This window comes from Oreochromis niloticus, linkage group LG17 (assembly GCF_001858045.2).
Source record: "Oreochromis niloticus isolate F11D_XX linkage group LG17, O_niloticus_UMD_NMBU, whole genome shotgun sequence".
NCBI lineage: Eukaryota > Metazoa > Chordata > Actinopteri > Cichliformes > Cichlidae > Oreochromis > Oreochromis niloticus.
The window spans coordinates 6,695,263-6,716,085 of NC_031981.2; the positions used below are offsets into that span (position 1 = coordinate 6,695,263).

Here is a 20,823-nt window from a genome sequence, read left to right on the forward strand (position 1 = left end):
AGTTATGAAAAAATGTGAACTTGATAATATCATCATGGTTATCTTGGCTTGGAGAGGAAGCCTCTTTTCTTTTCTTTTTTTTAAGACAATCTGCAGTATAGACCTGGTGTTGGTTTTACACAAAGCTGTTTTTTATGAAATGGGATTTACAAAACAAAATCAATTCTCAGATACCAATCAATACTAAAATTACTGTCTCATTAGATACTCTTAGGCAACAGTACTGACAACATTGCTGTCTTTGCCTCCTCCTGTTGACACAACTTCAGAGTGCTGCAGCACAGAGGCAGACACACAGCTGCTCCCATCACTGAAGTAGCTGACATCCACGACATTATACAAGGAATATCAAGAGGTTATAAAAGCTCCCGTTTCAGCAACGGTGAAGTCTTGAACAGTTATCAAAAACATTAACCTGGCTGGTACACACATTAGTGTTAGCCACCTAACTCCTAGCAATTACCTTTAATTGTGAGTTGCAAGCTAGTGTACTCCTGGTGCCAGGTGTTGTGCCAAAAAGTGATTTCCAGTGCTTGCCAAAAACGGTTGTAAATTACTTGTTGGCCTGTAATCTGTCAAATACATGTCAAACAAATCTCTCATGAATGATTAGATGCCATTATGAGACAGATCATAGATGCCTTTCACAATATACAAGCTGCAATCAGTTGTTTGGAAAGTGACTTTGGTCACGTAAACATTATTATTGACATTAAAAAGGTCTTTGTCAGAGGCGTTCTGGCCAAGAGGGGAGCAGCAATTTCAATAAATATAACAAAATGGTTCTGTAAAGATATTTTAAGTGACCATAAAGGACCCAGTTGATTATAATGTAGATCACAATGGTGGGGACAAGGCAGAGCCATAAAGATACTTGAAAAACAGGTAATTTCTTAATTTTATATATAATCCCTTAATAAGTCATGCTAAGTAGAGCCTATTTTGCAATGTGAGCAAATATATTAAATAATAAAAAAAACAAAAAACAAAAAAACAGAAACATTGGGAATCACTTTGTGGCAGATTATTACTTTTTGGCACATCACCGGTCCCAAGCATGGATAATTGGCAGGTTTGCATCAGGAAGCGCATCTGGCATAAGATCTGTGCCAAATGAAACATATGGATCCATCCGCTGTTGCAACCTCTGTGGAAATAAGGGAGCAGTCAGAAGTGCCTTCATCTAATATCCACATTAGCTGTTTGCCATTAAGTTGTTGTCTAAGAAGTTAACATTCATGTGCTGATTTATGCATTTTCCTGGGTATCAGTTATGTGTTTGATATTCTAGTGTCCAGCCCTATTGGATTATCACCTGTGTTAGGTGACTAAGAGATGTATCCCCAAGTTTGAGGCATTCAAAAACTAAATTTCTCCAAAGAACCATTTACACACATAATTACCTATAAATGTTTTTGACCACATTGCATGAGTTGTTGCAGATGCAGATCAATTTTACAAGATATTTCTTTTTGTAATATAGGGAGCATTTGGGTAAATTTTAATATGAGATTATATTGTATGCATGAGCATTTTGCTTTTACAACTTTTGGCACATGGGTGGGGTTCCTACTGTTTTTAACTCTGAGTTAAAGTCTCTACTTTTAACTAAATGACTCCCAGATTGGGGACAGTCTGACAGAAGCACTTTTAGGATTTGGTTCTGAGGACATTACCAGATATTTGTGTGGTGCGTTAAGCTGTTAACAGGACACATTCTTTCTTTTTTTTTTCTCTCTTTTTTTTTTTAATGTCACCACTCAGTTTTCCAGACCTTATGGCAGACATTTGAACAAAGCTATTAAAAGCTCTCTAGCACTTTGATTTAAGAGAGGTCATCCTTGCTCTTAGTCTGATCTGATCTGCTTGTTTTCTCCTTTGAACTTTGTTCAGTCATCATCACCTATAATTATGTTATTATGACATAAAAACCTGATTGCCAGTCCAGCACTATGGAACAACGATCACAAAGCTTTGGTACCTGGTAAGGTGTTGAAAAAGCATTTGCAGTAAGGGGGAAGGGTGTCTTTTCTAACTAGCTCCGGAAGAGCTTAAATGAGCATGCGATCTTTCAAGGATTTGTGTAGATTGCATCATTAAAAGACACCATAAGCAAGGATTTTATTCCTAAAGTCACTGCCATAATGCTTAGTGCTCATGTTTCCCTTCCTCCGTCCTGCCCAGGCTGCTGTTTTACTATAATTCTTTTGCGTAAAACTTGTGTTTGGCTTAGACAAGTCCGCTATTCATATACCTCTCAAAAACTATAATTAGCAAACTGTTCATTTTCTTCTGTTTTATTGTTGTAAAATATAACTTGCTATAATATCAGCATATGACTTCTGTAAAAATATCAGAACAGAAATACATGTTCTCTCATGTGTATTCAGTGACTCAAGCTCAGGTTGTGTTACCATAAATTTGAAGCAATTGAGATTTCCCCCAGAGAAGAGCAGCAGCAAGGGAGGTATAAACAGCAAGTTTCCTACTAGCCTTATGGAGAATACTTCCTTCCCTCTTCTCCTCTTGGGTTTCCTCTCAAAGGACTATGTATTGGGCTTCTACAGGCACAGCTGAGGTTACCTCAAGTGTTTACCGTCCTTCTTTTACATAGACACTAGGGGTGGGTAATATGTCAGTCACTGTCACTTCAATCATCAGTGATTGCTAATATATCAGTGGAGGAGCTAAGTGTGTGTCCTGGCTTATGGTTGCTTGTGCTGGCAAGCTGTGGGTACTAAAAGAAGGATGAAGGGTGCCTTAGAGCCTCTAAATAAACAAACAGGTGGCAATAGCATATGCTGGTAAATGTTCATAGGAGAACCCATCAACCAGACTTAAACAGTCCAGCAATTATACTGTTATACTGTTGCTATAATTGTAATATATACACGCGTCCCTCAGTCTTGTCCCTTCAGTCTGTGTGTGACTTTTTATGGTGCAATAAAAGTACTTAAAAGTTTGTTCATACTTGAAACCCTTAAATTCACATCTTGAATATTTACCAAATGTGGATCCCCATAATTATAACAGCACCCTAATATATTAACTCTACATGAAGTCTCCTCATGATCCTGCTGGAAGTTTCTAAATAAATGCCCATTTTCTTCCCCTCATCTGAAGTTGGCTTGCTTTGGTAGCAGGCTAAGGAGGGTATTCCAGGCACCCTTTTTCCTAGCAGTGCATCAAGTTCATCCTAGGGGATTGTGGGACACTCCCAGACCAAATGAGCAATATAGTCCTGCGTCTGTCCTGTTGTCTCCTCTCAGCCGGGCGAGTGCAGACCTCAGGGAGAATTTTGACCTCCAGATCAGCTCTCTGTTCACCACAGCAATCCGGTACAGTGCCCGCATTACTGCTGATATTGCAGCAATACACGCTTCCACCTGTCGCTCCACCTTCCCATCACTCATTAACAAGATCCCAGGATACTTAAAACTTGCTTGGGGTATCCACCCTCCCAAAAAGCTGGCAATGTGCACACTGGGTATTTCTACTTGTTTACCAGTATAGCTGTATTTGAAAACCTGCATAAAATTATAACTGTTATACTGTTAAATACTGAGTTTTATCCGTTTTGGGGATGCGCACAATCCAACAGTGTTATTCAGATGACCACAGATGGGGTCTCAGTATCTCTGACACAAACATTCACTGTTTGCTCCCTGAGAACAATGGCTCTTTGGTTTTAGGTGGAGGAGCATTAAATGATATGGCCCATGATCATCTACATAAGTGCTTTGGGGCCCAGAAACATTAGACAAAGGTTTTAAGCTGGTTAGTGATTATTTGGTCAGCATCATGTATTTTTAGAGTGGTAATTATAGATGGTTGGCAGTTTGAACAGCTGCAATGAGGCGATAAAAATTGACAGGTTATGTGGGAGTGAGTGAATAAGACTTTAATTATGAGAGACGGGGCTCAAGTCTTCTTTTGCCTCGATCCTTTATATACCCACTCCTCATCCTCACTCAGCCCCTGTCTCTCTTTCTGTTGCTGATGTGGCAGTTTGAAGACAAGATTTGACACCAGATTGGAGAACGGACTGACAAGTGTCCACACAGATGCAAAGCAAAAAATAAATAGGTTTAAAAAAAACAGACCAGTTCAAGGTGATTGCAAATTGTGCCACTGTAAGAAAAAAAGAAAGGCGCAATAATAATAATAATAACTTTTGCAGCACCGATCCTGGCAAATGGAGCCAAAGCGAGCTGGCCAATTTTCCCTCTGAACATCATTAAATTTCAATTTTCTTTCTAGTACATTACCTTCTCATCAGTGTTTGTTAGTATAGTCCTCTCTGTCTGTTTCCTTATGTCTCTCACTTAAGATTACTCATTTTGGAACACATGCCAATCTGTGAAGAAGCCTCACACCGTGAGGCGAGAGGCTCCGTATCTGCTCAATATTCACGTCAGTTAGCACCTGAAGCAGGTCGGATGGGAAATGAGTATCCACCACCGTATGCTGATAAGATCTGGATAGGCTGACAATTTTATCTCATGCGTGTGCCAATGAGGCAATCTTGTGGGCCGTGTAATAGAGGTGCCATAAGTTTTTAATCCTTTCCAAGCAAGTTAGCAATTGAACGTGAGATAGTTACTTTCTACTGAAAGTCCACAGTACAACGCAGTAGGTTCAGTGCGGTCATTGCTGCAGGGGTCACCGCTCCAACCGCTCCAGCCCATTACCCCGTCGTGTGACTGAGATAAATGGTTTGGAAAAACACAGAAGATTTGATCTCTTCTGGTCTGAAGCCACCTTTTGAAAAAAAACAAAAAAACAAAAACAAAACTCAAGCTGCCAAACCATACACACGGCTCATCGAAAGAGCTGCTTGCTTTGCTCTCGTTTCTAGCCAAACATCTGATTTACAGGAACTAGAATGATTTTAGAAGAAATTTGCATGTAGAGCCTTCAGTAACACAGCTGTGAAGACATCACTGTATGTTTTGCATTGTGTAGCATAGCATGCCAGCTTGTGTCCCTACAGTCACAGCTGAGTACACACACAGCCTTTATTTGTGAAATATTTTTCCTTGTTGGAAAAACTACAACCACCCCCCCTATAACCCGCTCATTATTTCCTACAGAGCAATGTTTTAAAACTGCATGTTTTTGCTCGACCAGCCACCCAAACTGCAAGTTGAATATGTAAAACAATTGATTAGCAAAGTAATTGTTTGCACTTTAATCACTTTTTGAAGATGATGTTTTGTTGCTAGCGGACATTCAGAGCTTCAGTTGCCCGACTGTAAAATGTCATTAGTGTCTTGCACTGTCATTGGTAGTCACTTCAATCATTTGCCCTGAAGTTTATCTTGAGACGTGTCCATTTCACCTGAGTTCACACAACAGTCTCTTGTCTAACGTCTCATTTGAATTTGATTAATTGCCACTAGAATTTTACCCTTCATGCAGGATATTTCAGACAAAGAATACATTTTATTGATTTATTTTTTATGACCCTACAAAGTTTTCATCCCGAGACAGAAAAATCAGCAGCATTGAAGTACTTAATTTTTATCCTTCAGCTATAAAAAAGGCTGATGGGGTATTGTCGTCACTATACCGGGTGGGCAGTTATCGTGTTCAGCTCAGAACAAGATAATGTAAGATTTCCATATTGATGCTAAAGTTTGAATCTCAAACATCAATGTCAAGTCCAGGTCATGTTTTCTGAAAATCATGTGACTGTGATAACTTGAGAAAGATATGACCTAGGATTTTCTAATGTATAACATAGGTGCTTCCCCTAAAAGGCTGAGGGATAGTGCTGGGGGCCATCAGTATTTTCAAACCAATTTTGTTAATCTGGGTTTCATATATGAAGCATAAAGATATTTTGGTTTATGAAATGGTCAACACAGACTTACTGCCTTTTAAAATGTTAAACCATCACATCTAATTCTTGTGTTGCCCTAAAAAGGCATTTCTAAGCTGGGAAAATTCCTGATGAAGTCTGAAGTACCTCAGGTTCTTTCAGCCAAATGGAACATTTTGTACTCCCACACACGCACACAGAAAGGCATATTGGGCAGGATTCTGTGGCTCCCCACAGTTATCAGGTGTTGTAGGGATGCCGAATAAGCCCGCCCTCCCTTCCTGTTGGCTTATCAATCAGTGACAAAGGCCAGCACTGAAGACACCAGGCTTAAAGTCTGCGCAGTCATTGTCCCGTCACTTCACTGCTGATTTAAAGTCCTTGTTCGAGGCATACGTGTTATGATGTGTGACTAAACATCAAATTAATCTTTAAAGCTTTCGTCTAGAATTCCTTGAAATACTCAGAAATGGCTAAACATTCATTTTAGAAGATGTAATGTTTTCCTTGTTGGAGTGATGCCAAAGGCTTATTGAGTGCAGAGCTTGGCATTTTGCACTTGCTCTGTGCTTTGTTCTGAGCAGAAATGTATTACAAAAATATTAAAAGCCCAGTGTCATTACAAGCCACTTTAGCAGTTAGAGCAAAGCTTTTAGCTTTGGTTTGTGCTTGGTCTCTTATTGGCTTATTTGTGTGTTTTTATTCATAACTGCACTGTCCTGTTTTTTCAAGGTAGTTAGCTGGTGTTTCTCATCTTTTGCAGCTTTCATACCAAAAACCAACCAAACTGGTTAAAAGAGAGGCATTTTTTCCCTCCTGCTGCTGGAGCTGAAAAGTCTGCTATACTCAAGATTTCAGTGTATTTGTATGGGTGTATTTTCTTTCCCTCAAACAAAAAAAAAAACACCAGCTGTTCTGACCTTCTGTGCCAATCAGAAGAAAGCTTGCTTAAAAGTGAGTGTGGTCTTAGAGAGAGAGGAAGAGACTAGGATGGGACATAAATGGCTTTTTTCTGACAGTGGGTGAACTAAAAAAATCCTTCGAGGCCCCAAAAGACAAATGAGGATAATTTTTAACTGTGAATCATGCAAAGCTACTCTACTAGAATCAGAGAATAACAATATGGTGTGTGAAGTGAATATTATAGGTTCTTTTAGAAATAAAACCTTGTCCAAATGAATCATCATAAGGAGTAACTTCTTCCTGTTTCTCCCTTTTATAAAGGCATGATTTGTATTACCTGAGGTGCTTCAGTAACATTTCATTCAACTCTTTAAGTAGAATATTAAATATAGCAACATCACAGGTTAACAGGTGATGTCAGGCAGGAGTTTCCATGGACTGTTATGTTTGCAGACGATACTGTTATCTGTAGGGTAGAGAACAGGTGGAGATGTGCTCTGGAGAAAAGAGGATTGACGGTGGATGACTTTGGCTAGTCAACCACCCAAAGCTACAGATGTGCACAAGAGAGGTGAAGAAGAGAGTGCAGGCAGGTGAAAGGGGCGGAGAAGAGTGGTGGCGTTGTTCGTAACAAACGGTACCAAGGGTAAAGGGCATGTTTAAAAGATGGCAGTGAGACCTGCTATGATGGTGGTTTATGATGTATGGATACGATGGATGTGGCAGGGTATCCTCCCAAGGTTTTGTTGGGAATGACTAGGATGGAAAGGATTAGAAATGAGTACATCAGAGGGAAAGCTCAGGTTGAGCGGTTTAGACACAAAGTTAGAGAGGCAAAGCTGAGATGGTTTGGAAATGTGCAGAGCAGATAGCAGACATCTGGATGGAAAAGATGAAACTGAGAGGTAGGAGGGAAGGTGAAGACCACAGAGAAGAAAAGGAGGACATGCAGAGGGTTGGCGTGACAAGAGGATGCTAGGGATAGGTTGAAGTGGAGGCAGATGATTTCCTATAGTTACCCCTAAAGTGAGCAGCAGAAAGAAGGTAAAGATTAATACTAACAGCATAAATGTCAGAGTATAGCTCTACTTTAAAGAGCTGTAAATCCTCTTATTTGCAATCACAAGCCAAAGCAGGTATTAGGCAAGTGCACTGTTGTATTGATATGTTGTATATCTTCAAAGTGTATTTGTATACAAAAACTGACTTTTTTACAGTGTATTCATAAGTGCTAAATATTGCTATCTTCACCTCTGTGATTAATAACAGAGCGTGTTTGTGAAGTCACTTGTCACTTCAAATTTCTGTTGATAGTCTAGTAGGATGAGATGAATCCACAGTGTTTGTGGGGAAATCGTAACAGTACCATATCTCGTCAGATCTGATGCTGCATCTGTGTCTGTTTTCATTTTCTCTCTCCCAGAGGGGTCTCTGTTTTTTCACGAGGCCAGCCTAGACGTTCTTTGCACTGCATCACAGTTCCCTTGGCACTCAGCCAGCTTGATGACTGAGTTCAATGGGAGATTCCCCCCACCCAGTTCTAAAACATGTCGTCTTACCACAAATTTAAAACAAATCTGTCATTTCCAGAGGGCTGCAGAGCCCAGCTGAATGTGCCAGGAGCCAGGATTTAGATGTTGTGATATTTATGGTTTCATTGTGGGTATCGCTATATGAATTACATAAACAGATGGGGCATAAAATCTGTGTGTTTGGTCTCTGATGTTAGATGTCAGATGTATTCCAGCATGGATGCTTGGCAGCACTTTAGGGCTTCCATTTAGAGTTAAGGGGTTATAGATTATTAGGAGTTAAGCTTAGGCCTCCACCCCAACCCTACTCTACTAAACGACTAGAAAGATTATATTTGTCCTCCAGCGAGCACAAACATATAAAACGATGCTGCATCTGTGTCTGTCCAATTCAGCATAAGAGCTCAATAGTGTCTTATACTGAATTGGAATATCTCATTGAAAGACGCTTGTAACAAAGGAGCACAGGGCTTTAAATAGAGCTCTTTTCATCTCTTTTCCTCATTGTGCACATGCGTCTATATAAGCGACTGCTAGAAAACAAGTGCATACCAAGTGCTCCTCATCCCCTTTCTTCTGTGGTTGTATTGGTGGCTCATGGTCACTGCCGGATACACGGATGTGTCCCATGTGGGCAAGTGTTGAATATTGAACATGTATTATTCATAAATCATTAGCTACCCAATCAATCTGTTATGTAAAAGAGTTCCTGCAGGGTGTGAAAGCTGGATAGAAAGTGGAAGATTAGGAATGTCATGGAGGGGAAAGCCGAGAGATGAACATTGTTGCTTAAGGCAGATTAGTCTGAAATATTTTTATTACCTGCATACAACCCACATCACAACACGAACTCCACGTTTATGGCTCTTCCAGTGTGGCAACCTACAAACAGCCTAGAGCTCTGCAGCAGTGGCGGTGCTTTCTGAAGGAAGCCTAATATAAAAAAAGTGATTGATTCTTATAGAGCCAGGTGATAAAACGATAAAAATAATTATCGTGCAAAAACTTTCCAAGATGGCATTATAAAACAAGGTCAATATAAAGTCCATGGAGCTCATCCAAATCCATGTTTTTTTTTTTTGCTTTTTGTTTTTTTACTGACAACACTGAAGGCCAGTGACAGTGAGAATAATCAGCACATGTGCTAATGTTTGGGCTGCTACACACTACAGTATATTAGGAGTTCGAGTGAAATAAAAGAGAAAATGAGAACAAAGAATGTTATCGAAAAATCGAACGACTGTGTTACCAAATATGACACTGCAGTGGATACAACCTGATACTGAAAAGATTAAGACACTATTGAGGAATTAAGGAATGCGGATATATTTTGGCTATTTAAAGTCTGACAAATCAGCAGAGTACCATACTGTGTTGAAAACCTGTTTCCACAAAGGCAGCTTACACACATGACAAGACACGATGTCAGTAAACATGGTCGAAAATGTTATATTTTAAGCAGCTGATTGCAAAGCGCACACCTGATCCATTTATGAGCCTCACTGCCCAGTACTGCACTTCATGTAGCTAACAATTTAAAACAGTTTGTCTATAAACTAAAACTGTATTTATTTAAAATACAGTTACAGTGCAGTACATTTATCATGTTCAGCTTATGACAAAAAACAAAAAGTTCATTTTGGTTTAAAAATTATATTTTCATGATTCTGAAAGGAAACCTTCATATCACAATATATATTGATATTGTGATTATATATCGATATCGACTGATGTCGAGGGGGGAAAAAATGTCCATAAGATATTTTTTTTGTTTCATTTTTGCCCAGCCTTCAATCATTATATGAGAGAGTATAAACCCATATATACTGTAAATAATCAGAGGATACTGGATGACACAGTGGCCTTTCTTCTCCAGGTATTTGACAAATTGAATGACATCAACACACTGATCTTTTTTCCACAAAAGCTGTTTCCCTCTGACAATTAGGTTTTTATGTGTTTGGACTTGTAGAGCCATTCCTGAGTGGCTAATATATGAGCACAGGAGGAGCATGTTGCTGACTCCATTTGCTGTTTTCACTGCCTTCAGCTAGAAGTCTCTCTTGGGTTATTTGATCTCAAATCACTGTGGGCCTTCACCTCAACCATCCCCAATTTTGCTTAAAAATATTATGGTCCCATTTTTGGGCTTCTATATAATGATTGCTGTGAAATGTTGGCATCTTATATCAAATACTTTTCAAAATACTTTTGTGAAACCACTTGCAATTTTTTTTCTTTCTTTTTTTGTGTGTTTGCTTTTTTTTGAACATGAATATCTGTTGTTTAAGCTGTGGACCATAAACCTTTTATGCATATCAGAGATGGTCAAAATGAAAATAGTTTATCATTTGAGATGGAATGACCCTCTTAGAAACTGTCATGTCAGGTTACTCTAAAGTCATCTCAAATCTAACCAGTATGTGATCGCTCATAACAGCAGCCCTTCATTCAGAATTGCCACTCGTGGTGAGCAGTAAGCTGCAGGAACAGCTGAACAGAATTTGGCTGACGGGTTATTGTAAGCGGATGAGCACCGGCTCATTCATTACTTTGAGTTTATTTGCAGACTTTTATTGCCACAAGCTGAAATACAGATTTAAACCTTTTCTCACAGATGAGGCATTTAGCACTGCAAGCAGAATTGGTCTATAAATGGTGCTGTGTCATTCACATATAAGTCACTTTGAATTTTATGATCCTGCCCCTCGCTCCCAGTCTCTGAGTGGGAGATCTGATTTCTGATTGAGAATCGAGCTCAGAGACATATGTTATAGCTTGGCTATGTACACTTGTAATTTGTGCATGGCTGTCTGTTAATGCATGCACTGCATTAACAGACTGGAGCTATGGTAGAAGTGATGCATAAATATTACTGGATTCACCCTAATAAGATTGCAGGTGTGCCAGCAATGAAAAAGGGACAGTTTTCACTGATTCACATTCATACAGTATGCATTTAATGGAAAGGAGCTTTACAGAGCCAAGTTTTAATGGCTTTTACACGATGCTTACCCCATACCTTGGTAATAAAAATCCTATCAATTCTGTGCTTTTGAAAGATTAGCTAGGGAATAGAAATCAGAACTGAATGGGTTACGTTTGGGTTGTTCTTCTCATGCTGTTCTCTTGTTCTCATTTTACACAGGAATAAGTGAACCACTGTACCATTCTCTCTGGCAGTAGCCCCTGTTTCCTTTGTGCCCTGTGGTAATCTTGTCCCAAAAAACATCCAATAAGCCCTCTATCCCCAGCTCCTAAAATGACCTTCAATCCTTCAGTGCAACTCTGAGCTCTTAAAGCCCCTCATTTAACCTCCCATCCAATAAACTTTCGAGACCAGCATACCCATTACAGGTTGCATGAGGTCAGCGATGTTTGCACCAATGGCTGCCCTTGTAAATAACATAAAACAGCAGTTCTGACTTGTTCTGCTTGTGTTGTTTTGGAATCTTCTATGTTCCAAAGAACAGCAGTTTAATCCTCATATTTTCATTTATTTATCTTCTTGTATGATGGCCATTTTTAATCACAGTGCTGATAAGAGTGGACCTCAAAGGATCAATCGAAATTACTTCCTTTCAAGATTAACTGTAATCACTGTAGTTTTTAACCTAACCTCTTCTTCTGTATGCTAACGAGCATTTCCATTTATTAAGAGAGTTTATAAGGATGTATAGATGGATCATTCCTGTCCTTTTCTATCACTGCTTCCTTTCTTAATGCTCTTAGTTTGTGGGCTACACGTCTTGGGTCAGCAAGGGCAAAGCTTAGTTTCGATGGCAGCGATTCAGCCTGCGCTTGAACAATTGACAATTAAGCAAGAATACTGAGGTAGGAGAGAGGGAAGGGGGGGGAAATGAAAGGAAGGGAAAACAATTCATTGCATTGTGTTTGTTGGCACATGGGTGGAGCGGTTTGGGCTGGTTTACAGGAAAGGAAAGGCTAAAAAGAGGCAGAGGGCAAGAGGTGCAGCCACTGACATGATCACTGAAATGATCATTGAAAGATGATGTCCCGTCAATGCACAAGGCCCTGAATCAAACACGCACTGTACTTGGCAGTTCGTCCCACCCACCCACACACACACACACGTGGCAATGTTGAAGAAGGAAAAGAGTGGGGAGAGCAGTGAGCCCTGTGTGAAAAAGGCAAGGAGAATGGATGAGAAGTGGATTAGTCTGATTTATGACATGTTATTTATTGAGATTAAAATGATATTGAGAGTATCAGTGCTTGGATGGAATTGAAATGGAAGGAGAAATGCTCAGCTAATCAGCTAGCATCCTAACCAGATAATTTGCGATGAGTTTTAACAATTTAACTTGTCCAGCTGCATGTGCAGTTTGACTTTCTGAGAGCTTAAATGTTGCATTGCTTTCCCTTCTGTGCCTGTTTATTAAGGTGCACACTCTCCAGGCTGAATCACCAGGGTTTGGGCTCTACTTAAGAAATGTCTCAGAGATCACAAAGCAAAACATGGGGGAAATGTGTATACTCCTGATGATTTCAGATCGTAGAGGTGACTATTGAGTGAACAGCAGCTCTCGCTCATGAAATTTACTGAATGTCTCCACACATTATTAGAATAAATTAGTCAATACATACAAAGCCTCCTGGTATTTTACTTGTACATGCGCACACACACACACACACACACACACACACACACACACACACACACACACACACACACACACACACACACACACACACACACACACACACACACACACACAAGAACCTGAAAATTTTCAAGGACATCTTTTTGTGAGGAGGAAAATTATTTAAAAAGGAATAAATGCTCAAAGAAGTGATGCTCATTCAGCTGCTTTTTTAAGCCTTGTGCCACATCCATTAGACATCCATGTGGCACTGTAAAAGCCTTTCTTTCTATGAATTTATGGACACCATTATTGCTCATTTAATAAAAGCAACCTGACTAATAAAAAGAGGTTTTAATGCATGTACACACACACTGGCAGTTTTTGTTCTTGTTGTGTGGCTTTATTGTAGGAATAAGTCAGCCATTCATGTGCTGTAATATTATCACTGGATGAATTATGATCCACCAAGTCATTGGCTTTAATGCAACACTAAAAAATAGGCTCATGGTCAGTTTAGTGTCCTGAAAGCGGCAAATAGCCGAACACATCTCGCTCATTTTCACAGAACCAGAATGAACTGGTGCACCTCGCGTGTCCTTGTCACTGCTTGATAATAGCCTCATTGTCTCTTTTATCTTTCAGAGTCAGAGTGAACTCAAAGCCAGTCTCCCTCAGAGACTATAGTGAACTTGTTCTCTCTCTCCGTTTATTGCCCATCTTATTTATCTATTTTATTGATCTTCTCTTATCTGTAAAACATTTTTCGCTCAGGATAGCATTCTCTTAATCAATTCCTAGCTTTTAAATTGCTTTGTGAGTCCTGTTTGTGAATAGTTTTATTTAAATACATTTTTCAAAGCTCAATTCAGATTGCCTGACCGTTTCTGCTCTCCCTCTCCACCACCAGATCCAGTTTGCAGACCAGAAACAGGAGTTCAACAAGCGTCCCTCCAAGATCGGACGGCGCTCTCTGTCCCGCTCCATCTCCCAGTCCTCCACAGACAGCTACAGCTCAGGTAAACAGACAGATTTTATGTTTGGGTGTCTCATCCTGATTATGATAGCTATTATTTTTGGGTGGCAGTGTGCTCACAGTAATGTCTTGTCATCGACTCAAATAACATTATCCTTACCTGCTCAGCTTCACTCTTCTCTGTTTATGTCCTCATGAAACAAAGAGCAGAGGACTGAGACTTGGAAGTTGGTAGCATGGTAGAGGCTCTCGCACTGAGCCAAATAAAGTCGGCCTTGTTGGGAAGCTGAGGGCTGTGGTTGAAGAAACGCTGAACAAAATAGAGTAGTAGGGCCGTGCAAGCCTTGTTGGCACAGACAGACATCTACAGACTAAAGCAGTATCTTTACAGCACAAAGTAAATGGACTAAAATGACCTGTTTAAGTATATAGCGCAGACTTCATCACAGTGTCTCTCTTTCGCCATACCTGCATTCCTGTCAAACTATAGCCTATTACTCAATCACTTTACCCTGCTGCTTATCTGATATTCTAGGGGGATGTTAAATTTTCCATTGAATTCCACCTGGATGAATGGTTGACTGGACTTATCTACAACTTCTGTCCTTGTGTTTCTAGCTCTCTTTCTCACACTCTGACCCTGGGTTTATGTGAAACTGTGGGCCCTGTGTTAGAGGATTAGCAGGTGCCGAAGCATTGGGTGTGGCTGAAACTGAATAGGATGGGAGAGCCAAACCACTGCCCTATTGGTGATTAACTGAAGAACTGGTAAAGATAAATATGCCAATAGTCTAAAAAGAGTTTTAGCTGGCAGCTAGTATCAGCAACTGTAAGGTGTTGTTTTACGTCTTACAATACAAGTTTCATTGTATGAGGTATATAGATAAGGGGTTCCTTTGTTTTGTAAATTTGGTTTAAGTATGCATTGTCATGATGTTATGATTTTCATTGGGAGTAACCAGGAGAGACATGCTGAGTGATTTGGAGACAATACACTCTGTGTATGATTAGTTTGAATTCAAGCTGCAACGATTTTTTGAGTAACTTGAACAACTTGGTTATTTTAAAAATTGTTTTTTTAATCTTTTGCTTTCTTTCATCCAGAATTGTCGAACTCAGTTTAATTAGTTTCTGATTTTTGCAACTTGATTAAGTTTAATTACACATTTAATCCATGAGATATCTTAATATATGAAGCAGAAGTGCTAACAGTAAGTCTTAGTTTTTTCTGTACGATAAAGAAATGCTGCTGTCATAAATGAAGTCTGCCAGCACAACTCTTAAATTGTGAGAAATTAACATATAACATTGTTTCACGATACATTACAAAAGTCTCTTACGCTGAAATGCTGTAATTTGATAGTTAGATGGTGGTCCTAATGTATTTTTGTTTGTGTACAGTGAATAGTGTGCAGTGGTACACAGTGTATCTTGTGTGTCCATTGTAGTAAAAAAACAAAAAACACCCCGCAAAAAACACAACAGCTACAGAAGTTAAAATAAAAGCATACGCATTTAGTACAACTTAATCTGTCATGATGTTTAAATTAGGCTGAAGGCTGAAGGCTGGCAACAGCTGGCCCACTTTCTATCACAGTGCTGCCTAAAACAACCAGGGGCGAGTCTAAAAGGGGGGTAAGGGGTGTAGACCATATATATTTCAAGACGAAATTTCATGTTCAGTAACACACATGAACACCAAAGCTACCTCATCCATGAGGTACAACACAGACCTTTCAGAACTCCCTTCCCTCACCTACTATGGAATCATAAGAAGAAGACACTGTGAATGCTATGTTATTATATGCCGTGTTTAATTATTAGTTAGTTTATCTTAAACAAATAAAAGCACATAAGGTGGTTAAGGTTAGGAGTAAATGGGTCACACTGATGATGTAGACGTCTCAAATACTCGTTACTAATGTAACTGATAGCTGTAGCCATAGTTTGAGTAGATTGATGCCACACTCCTGTATATTTGGAATTGGTTAACATGGCTCTGCTCAAATATCACAAAAACAAGAAGGGACAAGGGAGCAAAGGTTCTTTATAAAACGGTCACTATAATCCTGGCTTTCCTTTCTTTCTCAGTTATCAGTCGCTTTTAAATGCGATATTGCATAAGCCACTTGGACTCGGCTCTTTTGATGTCCTGCTGTGTGTCAGAGTCCCAGGCCACATAACTTTAAACGACACCATTTAACATGATGAATTAATCTGCATGATGGCGCTAGGACAGACAGATGGATGGCAAACGGACACATGGACTGTCAGTCAGTATTAGTGCATGTGCATAATGGATCCCTCAGGTCAGGGGTGCTAAAAAAGAAGAAAAGCCCCTGCATCAGTACTTTTAATCAGAGAAGATGAGGCGTTTCGGCTCTGTAACTTCCCACCGGCACATTTGCAGACAGCTCTGTGTTTTCATAGGCGCTTCTTGGGGTCAGCTGAGAAAGTGACATTGTGTTTCTTTCCCTTTCTTTCTTCCTGTTTGAGACATTAAGTTGTCTTAAAAAAAAAAAATCAGCTCTGAATTTCATATTTAGCTCCAAACTACACACTTGTGCACTTTTCTCTGGTGTGTGATTTGGATCTATCCCAGTCTCCTACCACTAAATCATAACTTCTCTTTTCTTTCTTTTCACTTTGTTTTTTTTTTTTCTTCTCTAGTACAGTGCTTTATCTCCCCTCCTAACCAGCTCAAGAGTCCCCAGGAACCTTTCGCTCCTGCCTCGGGCTTTCACATCACCACTTAAAAAAATGATCTGCATTTTCTTCAAGATATTGAGATAATGAGGAATGCACTTAGTCTGCTTTTATTACATTCTGCAGGCGTCTCTGTCACACATCTTTGGATCCCTGTGTTAACACCTTAATCACTGTGAACTCCTTGACATGTTTCAGAGCCTAGTTTCAGACTCCAGTGCAGAATCCTTGTGCTCCTTTTTTTTTCGCTCTTCCTTCTTGGCTGATTCCCTGTCTTTCCTCATAATTCCCTCACTGGAGTGATTCTAATTTCTCTGATGGTTCCCACAGTACAGAGACTACAGCAAGCACCAGTCACGCAGCTTCCCCCGAAGCACTCTAGTTTAGGATCCTTTAATTAGGGTTTTTTTAAAGCTGGTGGTCCTAGTCTGTAAAGCAGAACCAACGCATTTACAGTACATTGTAAATAATGTCATGACAGTACAGGTTCCAGGTAAAGTTAACATGTAGCTGAAGTTTATTGTCACTGTAAAGCAGATCGGGGCTAAGGCTTCTGAGCCTGACTGATGATAGTTTGGATGTTTTTAAGCTGGTTTAGATTTTGTGTTTCTTGAGAAGAATTTCATCATGGATCATCCTTTTCCCTCACCTGGTTTTGTCCCAATGTGTTTTGGAAGTAGGACAGCAGGGTATTTTTTTTCATTGGTAGATGATTTGTTTTTCAGTTTTGGGGATTTAGATTTTTTTTTTTTTTTTTTTTATTTCAAACCAACTCACTAATCATGCTTTACTTCATCAGCTTTTACCTGATTTAGGCACTCTGCATAGAATTTCATAGATTTTCCCAAAGAAGGCCAGGTAAAAAAGAAAAAAAAATCTTTGGAACTTTCTTTAAGGATATCATTTACATGTACAGCCAAAACACAGCACAGACATTGTCTTTAATTCATGGGCGTTACCCCTGGACATCAGGTGACGCTATTGTTAATCAATATTGATTGTTTGTAATGACCTAAAACTTGAAGAATTGGATTCGGGATATCCTCTTACACCCTCAAACCTTTGTTTTCCTGTCTGCACTTAAAGGCGTGTGTGATGTTGGCATCATGCACCATTTGTACTCATGAAGGAGTACACCCTGTGCACCTCCATGTATAGAAATGCAAATGCAAAGTGCAGACTGTGCATATGACTGTTTATATCACAGGTCCAGTGATACTACTCAAACATGTTTTGTTTTTATTATATCCAAGTGTAAATAACATCCTGTGTTTACTTTCTGCTTCAGTCAGAGGTGATAAAGCTGCTAGTTTTGCTCTTAGTGGGAAAAGTTTGGCTGGCGGCTCTATGATAAATTAAAACCTGTGGTGCCTGAAATCTGTAGGCTAACGAATTCAAGTTGCACATTTGAGTTTAATGCATTCTGATGAAACCAGAGGCTGAGTGAATCCATGTTTAGGTACAGAATACAGTGTATTCTGTACCTAAACATGGATTCACTGGATTCCACTGTTTACAACTTTTTTTGTTTGTTTCGTTTGGTTTTGTTTACAGCAGCAATATTTTGCCTTCTATGTGACGTGTTGACATGCTGACAATGCCTGTGTGTGGTTGTTTGCAGCGGCATCATACACGGACAGCTCTGATGACGAGACATCTCCTCGTGACAAACAGCAGAAAAACTCCAAGGGCAACGGCGACTTCTGCATCAAAAACATCAAACAGGCCGACTTTGGCCGCAGAGAGATCGAGATAGCTGAGCAAGGTGAACCAGCGGGCAGTAGCTTTAAAAACTGGGAACTGAGCTAAATGCCAAACTGCTGTTGTGACCACCATTTAAAATCAAACTCAATGTATTTCATTGACATTACTCTCTAATTACCTAGCAGAGAGCCTCATTCATGGAGCTACTCCACCGCACGAGGCGATGGATTAGTTTTGAAGTATTAGGAGGATTAAATGATGGGAATTCCTTAATCATCCAGATCAATCCTGTATATCCACTTATGTGTATTTGTGTGTATGTGTGTGTTTCCTTTTCTTTCAGAGATGCCAGCACTGATGGCTCTGAGGAAGCGAGCCCAGGGGGAAAAACCCCTCGCTGGTGCCAAGATTGTGGGCTGCACCCACATCACTGCCCAGACTGCTGTAAGTAGTAGCAGTGCAAAACACTCAAACACTTGTTTATTTTTCTCTTCTGCCACGATGAAAACTCAAACTTGACCCTTGTCTTCTCCCAAGGTGCTGATGGAGACTCTGTCAGCTCTGGGCGCTCAGTGCAGATGGGCAGCATGCAACATCTACTCCACCCAGAATGAGGTGGCAGCTGCCCTGGCAGAGGGAGGTGAGGCTCAGCGTTCCCGTGTGGTGACACCTGACCTTTCCTTCTCTCTTTTTTGCCGCCTAAAATATTAATGCGCTCGCTTTTCGCGTCATGCTCACATCATTGTTATTCATACACTTGTATGCAATATATATTCAACGCTTCCTCTCTTTGTAGGTTTCAGTGTATTTGCTTGGAAGGGTGAATCAGAGGACGACTTCTGGTGGTGCATCGACCGCTGTGTCAATGTGGAAGGCTGGCAGCCCAACATGGTAGCACACCTACATATCTAAATAAAGCTTATTACAGAAAAGTTGCCTCTGTGGTTTTTACATCAAACAGTCCTCATTGATAGGCCATTCATCTGTTATGTAGTAGGTTTTTAAATTTATTTTTACGTGATGATTGGCTACCACTGTGGCTAGAAGTGAAGAAAGGGGCATTCATCGTATCAGATAAGTTTTCTATGTTTGAATATGCTGAATAAATTATCTTTCTTATTTCTCGTCAGATCTTGGATGACGGTGGTGACCTGACTCACTGGATTTATAAAAAATACCCCAGCATGTTCAAGAAGATCAAGGGCATAGTAGAGGAGAGCGTTACTGGTGTGCACAGGTAGGATGTGGTGTCGTTTTTGGTTTTGTGTGTGTGTGTGTGTGTGTGTGTGTGTCATAAACGTCGATTCATCCGTTCTGATTCAGCACACTTGTTAAGTTCAGCAGAGATCCCTTTATGGTCCACTGGTTGTCTGTTCTGTATGTGTACTGAAGTCAAATCAGGTGTTTGTACATGTTGTGGGGAGATGTGATTCTGACCAATTCACACAACGTTTCACCTGACTTGGAGCAAGGAGTGTTCGGTCACACACATGAGTGTCTGCACGTTTTCCTGAGTGGATTCAGAGGAAAACCGTCCAGCTTGTAGAGCAGGTGTGAGAGACTCGCACCTCTCTGTTACTAAGGAAATATAGAAATTAATATGATTCTATTAATGTCTTCATCAGTTCCCCTTATTGATTCTGGGTCAGTCCCCTCTGAGTTTGGAAAAGGAGGCCTGCACAGGTTTTCAGAGTCGACTGTTGACATTAGAAAAAAAGGCCTGCATTTGTTTTGCACATGCAAACACTCCCTGTTTAGCCAAAATAGGGGTGATCCCCCCCCCCCCCCCCCCCCCCCAAAAAAAAAAACTGGATTCAGAGGAATTGATGAGGTTTTTGATTCTAGCTCGTTTCCACGGGAGAATGTTGCGCAAGAAGCCTGCCTGCATCTTTGTTCACGGACACATACAAAGACTCCCCATCTGTCGGTGGGCTCCTCTGTGCCAGCAGCCGCAGCAGCAGGTTGCCCTGGGTTCTGGCTCGAGCTTCACCGGGGAAAGGATGGTGCCTGCAGGCAGCTTTATAGTCGTCCTATAGAAAGAAAAAAAACGTCCGAACAACCTGCTCTCACTCGTTTGGCATGCTGGGGTTTTGTGCTTGCATGTGGTCTGTGTGATAATATTTAATGCTGATCTTGTTTGTTTGGTGTTTTGTTTTGTTTTGTTTTTTAAATCACAGCTATGAGAAATATGCATTCATGCTGTGTAAGCATGAATGCGCTAACCAGCTAGCCCATTATTAGTGCAGTCGTCTTGGAGATGCATGTCAATGAATTTTAGGGCTGAGCTTGTGATTGAGCCCCAATGGGAGGGGCGTATTTGTTTAGAGGAGGGGTACAACATCTACCTCCAGATGAATGAGACATTCCACCTTTAGGCAGATAAAACCAGGTACTGTAAATGCGTCTGTTAATGTGCTGGTTTGTGTATTTATTTCTCACTGAAGAAGTGTGCATTTACATAATCTGTGGTGTGCCAACATCACCATCTAGTGGTGAATATGTTCTCCACTGTATATTTGTGGCATGGTAGCAAAATTTCAACTTGATTTGCGCAAATAGAAACACGTCAGTTAA

The 20,823-nt window shown here is 40.2% G+C and overlaps 1 protein-coding gene across 3 annotated transcripts in view; it reads left to right on the forward strand.

The window, feature by feature from the left end:
* ahcyl2b (adenosylhomocysteinase like 2b) overlaps positions 1 to 20,823 on the forward strand; it is a 48,828-nt gene that overhangs the window by 15,845 nt on the left and 12,160 nt on the right. For all 3 annotated transcript variants that reach the window (XM_003450697.5, XM_005455566.4, XM_025899647.1), the window contains exons 2-7: positions 13,774 to 13,882; positions 18,167 to 18,310; positions 18,593 to 18,693; positions 18,787 to 18,889; positions 19,046 to 19,140; positions 19,380 to 19,486. In XM_003450697.5, coding sequence (XP_003450745.1) covers positions 13,774 to 13,882; positions 18,167 to 18,310; positions 18,593 to 18,693; positions 18,787 to 18,889; positions 19,046 to 19,140; positions 19,380 to 19,486 — 659 coding nt within the window. The remainder of the gene's footprint in view (positions 1 to 13,773; positions 13,883 to 18,166; positions 18,311 to 18,592; positions 18,694 to 18,786; positions 18,890 to 19,045; positions 19,141 to 19,379; positions 19,487 to 20,823) is intronic.